We start from the raw sequence: 7,414 nt of genomic DNA, 5'->3' as shown, positions 1-7,414 counted from the left end.
GTGAAAGGAAAAATCCCTATGCACAGTACTGCGTAGTCAACATTACCTGCTGGTAAGCTTCAAATTGCCTCAGTTGCTTAACATCATGATTAAAAGGCTTTTGTTTTTTCCTTGCATTATGCCGTGCTCGACAGAAGAGACCAAAAAGATCTCACATACCAAACAAACAATTCTGCACTGTCCAAATACAGGTTTTTCTTGGTTTTTAAAACAAGAGTACAGCAACATTGTAGATACCATAGAGCCTTTTACCTTGCCCATCACAAGCRAAACGAAAGGTGTAAGTCTGGAATACTGAAGAGTAATTATGTGAAGTGTGAAATTGAGTAGCTATATCCAGCAGCTACAGAAAAATGACAGCACAAAACCTCAGAGAAGTCACATTATTTCATACCAGAGATGCCAAAATGGGTTTGGAATTATATTCAAGTTTTAATTAAGACAAATGAGTAATGTCACAAATCATTCATTTTGCAGGTTACAGCAAAACCAAATAACTACTGCAGAATTTATTCTCCTTAAATGCTGATGTAGTGCCCAGTTTTATTTTACTGGGGTTCTTGCAGATTACTAGTGTGTTGAAGGCTGGACTATTACAAATAAATCTAAGCCTGAATAGCAGTTYCCTATGTTACTACTAATAACATGAAATTAGTACACATTCCTCTTTATTAAAAAGAGAGAATTAAGTAGCGTGAATGCAAAGAAGAGAACTAAAAAAAAAATTTATATTTCGAAAGATCAGGAGTGATATATTTGGAATGACTGTAGCGATTAGTTTCCTTTCATTGTCAGCAAATGAAAAAATCCAACTGAGATGCCATCTATAGTGATGAAAGTTTGGGGTTTTTTTTTCTACTAGAGATACATATTTTTCAGCTACGGGAAAAAGTCCATTTCCAAATCACTTTTAGCAACAATCAAGCAGACATATTTGTGCTCCTATTTTAGAAACATAGATCCCTTTTATAGACATTAAACACAGTTTACTAGTGGAATTTTTCTTTTATTATAACTGTTTCATGTCGTGTCTTTCATGTAAGCATTATAAAAAGGATTTAGTGTTGGATTTAGAAGTTGGGGTTTGGATTTTTTTGCCCTTTGTTCTTATTTTGTATTTTATTTCTTTGGAGAACACTTCTTTTTTCCCCCTTTCAGGAAATTTCACATAATCTTTTCCATTCGTCATCAGCCAGGTTGCTGATTACCAGAGTAACTGCCAAGCTTTCAACTCCTTGTCATCAATGGGCTGTGAATGACAGACAGCATTAATGTTGGCAAGCTCCCACTCTCCTTTTCGCCTTTCCCAAATGTAATTAAACCGCACTAATACAGCAAAAGAAAAGCTGCAGCTTTATTTTACTCACCCTAATAACATAACAATTAAATCACAGAAGCACACAATGCAGTCAAATAAACCCGTCGTGACAAGGAAATTCAGAGGTATGGGAAAGTGTGTATCTACCATGTAGACAAAAACACAGGAGTTGAGGCTCTTTCCTCTCCTAGCACAACTGCTACTGCTCTGTTTGACCTTCAGTAAGATGATAAGGCCAATATTTGAATAGTTGCCTTGTTGCAGCCTGGTGAAGGGCCTCAAGTGCTTCCTCTTCTGCTACACCTTCAGTTTAAGTGTTTAACAGGAAATAATAAGCTTCTCAAATGATCTGTTATCTCCCTGGCAGGGTTTTCCAAATCCAAATGTCTAGCAGACTGCAGGCACTGCGTAACAGACCAAAGGGACGCATGTTCCAGGCAGCCTGATGCCTTTCCCTTGTCAGTCCCCACTAGCTCATTCCTAGAACAGCCTTCCATGACAGCCTGGCACGGGAGTCCTAGGTGGTGGATTCCCTCTCCAGAGCCCCTGCCACCACCAGCCACTGCTCCGGTGAAGCGGTGGCCCCTCTTCTCTGGCTTCGTCTAGTGTAAGTGAGGAGAAGGCTGTGCCTCTTTTAACTCACCAGTGACAGATATGTGTACTTGACAGCAACGTGAAACAATTACATCATTTTCATAACTTTCTTGTAACCCCTAAAGGCCGGGAAGATTTCTGGAATGTCCAGAAGGAGATCATCAAGTGCAGAAGATGTTCTTTCTGAAGGGGAGGATTCAGTGGGAATCCAATTCAGCTCACCTCCTCCTCCTCCTTACCCAAATGCACATCTGAAGAAGGAACAGAAGGGATGTGGGACATCGTATCCAATTTCGATGGCAGTGCACAGCTCACCCACCAGAAGGATTCTTCATCTTTGAGGGAGCCCCAACCATTGCTTTAAAGTTTGGAGAAGAGCCAGAGGATACAGGAGAGTCAGCAAGGAGAGAAACAAGAGACCTCACCTAACTGGCAGAAGACTGTGGAGGCCTGTAGAATGCACAGGTACCACTGAACGTATCAGGGGTAAATAAAGTTATCAGTAGAGCAATTTCTGTATGTTTTTATGGACCAAGGTGAGTGGAGGAAGCTAGAGGCCCCCAGAAAGACCCTGGAAATTATTTGTATAGCTCTGAGCTCATAACTGCATCTCKTCTTGCAGCCGTGCTCTGGAATGGGAAGCACGCACGTAGAAGGAGGCTGAGAACAGCTCTATGACTAGCATACGTGCTGGAAAAGGGATTATAGTCTGTTGCACTTTTGAGCTATGAATAAAACTAATACATTTGGTTTATGAGACAGAGTAAACTTACAGTAATGCAAAGAAATGGTTCAGCTAAGTGTGGACAGCAGAAAAAAAAAAAGGAAAAAATGTTTATACAGATAGCCAGAGTACAGCATGAAAGTGTCTAGTGACAGTTTGTCTCATTTCAAAAAATAAAAAAATACACCAAAAACAAGGGACACCAATAATTACTGGGTAATGCTTTGATAAAACAAGGACCTATCCCATCATATACTTAAAACCGGGCAGTTGAGCAACACGAATGGGAGCTTGATTATTGACCAACACAGACTTAGCTTCAAGCATGACAATTATTAGATGAGCCTGGCTGGGCAGATTCCAAGTGGGTCTGTTTGCCTGAGCTTTTTTGGTGACTAACAGTGACTGACAATTGACAGGCAGTACCTTATAAATCCAGGCTGTGGCAAATCCTTTAAAGATCTGTTTGCATGAAGCAAATAATTTACCAATGTGAGCAAACTGTCCTGCATCAGAAAAAAAATGCAGCTGAATATTATGTTAGTCTTTTAGCAGAAGAAACTTTTGGTGGAAATCAGTTTTTGGACACAGTTCACAGTAGGATCTGGTGTTTTAGATTTTTAGTAGATGTGAAGGAGGAGTGAATTCTTGTCCTTTTGCTAATGTGACTAACGTGGAGTGAATAGGAAAAAGTGATACATGTAACACTTCCACCACAGGAGTAAAAGAAGCATATAGAGGAAAAACATTAGAACGATGAACCTGAAGGTGAGATGGAGTAAGGGAATTCTGTTCGAGTTGTTCTGATATGACACTACTCCTTTAAAGAGGAGCCCACAGAACGATCCAAAAGACCATCTGGGTAAGAGTGAAGGTTTTTGGCCTGATTCAGCACAGGCCAAGGCTGCAGTGTTTCCAGTCACCTCTAGGCTGCCAGCAGGAGAAGCGGCACATCAAACGGTCRCCTCCTCTTTTGCCAGGAAGAAAAGAAAGAAAAGGCCACAAAGGACATGGAAAAAAACTTATGAGAAGAGCATAGCTGAACCTTCAACTGTGCCTGTGCTTCAACTACATTCTGACATTTTTTTTTTTCCTTTTTTCCTAACTAGAATATGGTTGAAACACAGGCTTTTAATGCAGAGCAGGCTTGTGACAATCCGTTTTGGTAGCTTTTGCTTTGGTAGTGGGTAGCTATATTTGTAAGTGGGTAGCTATATTTGTAAGACCACCAGAGAAGACTGGGGTTCAGGAACTCCTCCTGGCCTGCTCACAACAGCTAGATAATGCCCTGGGCACACGCTAGTATCTTTGAACAAGATTAGATACATTTACAAATAGTTTGGGATCAGCTCAAGGCTGCTGGTCTACTGTACCCAAAGAAATATGAATTGTTTGGAAAAGAATGACTGTAGCTCTGGCACGGGGAACAGCGAAGAGGGAAATTCTACTCTTAAGATATTTGAACAYCAGCCAGCTCCCCAGAGACTCTCAGATGTGCAGTTTTGTGCCACTTTAATCCTACCAGAGGAGGCTTATTTGTGTGTTTCACAATATTACATAACATTTGCATAAAAAGGGTTGGTGAAGAATGTTATTTAAATGGTCAGTGTGCAATTTAGTACTTCCAGAGATGAAAAAGTTCTGGKTTTTTTTTCTGTGTTAACCTACCAGGGTTTCAAATCTCCTTTTCTATTAGACCCAGATGCTAGTGTCTATGGATTGAGYATTGATACAGGAATGTAAATAACTYGAGAGGATGACATTTTGTTAGAGTCAATAGTTAAGCYCTCCTGGGAAAAATTATAGCATGCTCTGCCAACAATTAAAACTATAGAATACTTTCACAGCTACTCATATGGAAGGAAGCTAGTGATCAGACCAGACCAGGCATCTCAGCAGTTGTTCCTCAGATTCAGAAACAGAGGGGCAGTTTACCATAGATTAGAGTAAGTGCAGTGTAACCCAGAAGCATGGATTCAGGGATAACGCTGGCTACTGCTGGTGATTTGTCCAGATAGTTCCGTTGGACTGCTTGCAAATACCAGTCTACACAAACAAGGAACAAAGAATTGATAGCTCAGGGGAATGAGCGTGTTTGGAAAGAGTTGGTTGTCTCCTGGCTTCCTTCATCTTGCAAATCCAGGGGAATGGTGGCTATGGGGACTCCAGAGAGACCGACCAATTCCCACAGAGAGAATCTCATCTCGGAATAGTGTGCATTTGGCAGCAGCTCCCCAGCAACATGATCACTTCCTTAAAATACCCCAGGGAAAACTGTTCACAGAGGGAAGGTTCACGGCTGATGGTAAAACACTGAGAGCAAAAAGGAGAAATAATAAATGTTATTAGCTAGCTGTAGATCCACTGGGAAAAAAAAAGATGCCAGGTGATGTCATCATATAAAAACTGCTGAATATTTAAGGGATTGCAAACAGCAGCAGCATTTTTATGGGGTGAAGTGCAAAATAGATGTAGAAAAACTGTCCAATAAAGCTTGAGGGACGGGAGGGATCTCCTTCCTGATGCTCTGTGCAGCAGTGTGTTAGGACTCTGCTTCCTGAGCAGATCTTTCTGATATTCTTGAATAAGGAGTGGTGGTTGTCATTCACTTTGTGTCTTTGAACTAGTTTGCAGCATGGCTTAAAGTTTTTGGAGCGGGGAGTCATACACAAGTGAGGGAGGAAATTTTGCCTGAAAAGTTTTTTTGTAGTTCAGTGAGACTATAAAAAATAGATTRAATGTGCACCATCTCAGAGCAGCCAACTTCTAAGGGATGGTAGGGCAATTCTGAGAAGCTGCTTGCACTTCAGCAGGCTTCCTTAGCAACAAAAGGCAGGAATCAGGATTTCCCCTTCTTTTGGAAAGTTATAGGAGAGCACGCCACAAAAATAYGACCGTTACCGGAGTTTACTTCACTCTTGGTTAAGGGTTAGAGACTTCTCCAGAGTTGCTGTATAGAGCTCCCTTAGCGTAACAATAATGTGGATCAGGCAGAAGTTTCAGGTTCCCACAGAGGAAACTGAAGTGATTCACATYGGCCTGGGTGTATCTGAAGACAACCCCTGATAACTACAACTTCATGATGCTGACACATCTTGGATGTGACCCAGGAGCGCTTCCTAGCTCTTGGATGTGGCTGCTGCCGGGCTGTGCCAGGAGGAGACCTACACTGCATTATCCCTTCTGCATCCTCATTTTCATTCAAAGATTCAAGGGAAACTCGGCCACATGGACTAGGACAGAGTTTTGTGGCTGGCAAAGCCAGGACTGCCGGGTGTGCCACAAGGGACAGTCCTTCTCAGTAAAAACATGGCCACACAAACAAGGATGATTTCTTTAGAAATGTGTCATGCCGTTTACTTTCCTTGCTTCTAAAGCAGTTTCTGAGTTTGTGGCGAACTTTGGAGATGACAGTGTCCTCTCCACAGAGCAAGCCACAGATGGAACCACTTGGAAGTGGGAATTGAGGAGTGCCTATCACTGCTTTGTGAAATCAGTGCTCATTTTAGCTGTGATAATCACTGAGCAGCTGAATGGTTTGGGGAACTTCCAGTTCATGAGAATTCCTGAAAATGTCTCCCTTAGATTTGATTAGGACTGAAATGAAATTCTCAAAGCCCCCTCAAACTTCCCAGGGGCTGACCACAAATCCTACCTTAGAGTCAGGTCTAGGTGAAAACCTTAAACCAGGTTTGAGGTCCCCACGCAGAGCTGATGTGAACAAAAGCAGCAGTAGTAAAGATATGGTTTCGTTCCAGTAATGAACCCTAAATTGCCTATAATATTCATCAAAGAGTATTTTCAGTGACAAGATTTTTCTCTTTTTCATCCCGAACTGGAGAGAGTATTTATTAACCTTGAAACTGCAAAAGCTTCTTCAAAAATGAGACTCCTCATTGGAAAACAACGTACTGGGTGCCTCAGCCAGGAATTCCCACTCATCCAAGTAGCCTCAAAGAGATCTGAGTAGGGAATGGAATAGGGAATATTCCCTTGATAGGGAATCTCAGAAGACATGTGCAATGAGGTAAAATTGTTTGGAGTAGAAGATGAAAGTATTCCCTCAGAAAGACATGATACAGCTTCTTAAAATTAAAAATTTGTAATTAATCTTCTATGAAGACTATTTTTATTTCGTATTGGAAGTGACTTTAAGGTATCAACCTTTGAGACTAAATGGCAAGGATGGGCAAGTTGAATTAGTGAGACATGGCTATGATCTGGCATGAATCCAATCATAATTGTTGCCTTTTACTTCTGGAAAGTCGTAAGAAGCTCTAAAGCTGCCTCAGAAGTGATGAAGATTCCAACGCAAAAGTCACCATCCAGAACAAAAGAGGCAAAGGGCTGTTCAGGAATTCATACCATGTGGCCACAGAGTCCTTAGCTTTCTGAAGGGAGGGCAGTATATTCGTGTGAAGACTACAGTAGAGCAAGCTAAGTACACAAAACCAACAAGGTCCTAGCAAAAAGCCAGGGARAAGATTTTGGGCCAAGTGCTGTGTCAGAGGTGACTGGAACCGTGAGCCACACGGTCCCCTGTTAATTGAGTCTTCTTCTGCTCAGGGAAACAGGTTGGCATCAGAGAAAGATCTGACCCGTTTCTCTTCCAAAACAGAACCTCAACAGAACCTCTTCYGGAACAGAACCTCAAATTCATGGCTCAGTGGGAAAGAGGGGTTATAATGCTTATGTGTTACTTGCATATTTGTGATAGTTTAGAAAATGTTTTTTTTTTCCCCTTTACTAAGCACATGGATCCAGTTTGTCTTCTTGTC

The 7,414-nt window shown here is 41.6% G+C and overlaps 1 protein-coding gene across 1 annotated transcript in view; it reads left to right on the top strand.

Annotated features, from left to right (window-relative positions):
- The first annotated feature begins 1,403 nt into the window (after positions 1 to 1,403).
- Positions 1,404 to 7,414, top strand: part of SCUBE1 (signal peptide, CUB domain and EGF like domain containing 1) — a 226,792-nt gene continuing 220,781 nt past the window's right edge. The window contains exons 1-2 of the mRNA XM_026054268.1: positions 1,404 to 1,443; positions 2,279 to 2,377. Coding sequence (XP_025910053.1) covers positions 1,404 to 1,443; positions 2,279 to 2,377 — 139 coding nt within the window. The remainder of the gene's footprint in view (positions 1,444 to 2,278; positions 2,378 to 7,414) is intronic.

Source organism: Nothoprocta perdicaria, unplaced genomic scaffold (genome assembly GCF_003342845.1).
Source record: "Nothoprocta perdicaria isolate Ctin4 unplaced genomic scaffold, notPer1 scaffold_120, whole genome shotgun sequence".
NCBI classification, from domain to species: Eukaryota; Metazoa; Chordata; class Aves; order Tinamiformes; family Tinamidae; genus Nothoprocta; species Nothoprocta perdicaria.
The sequence above is the reverse complement of the archived record's forward strand: the minus strand, read 5'-3'. Positions and strand labels throughout refer to the sequence as shown.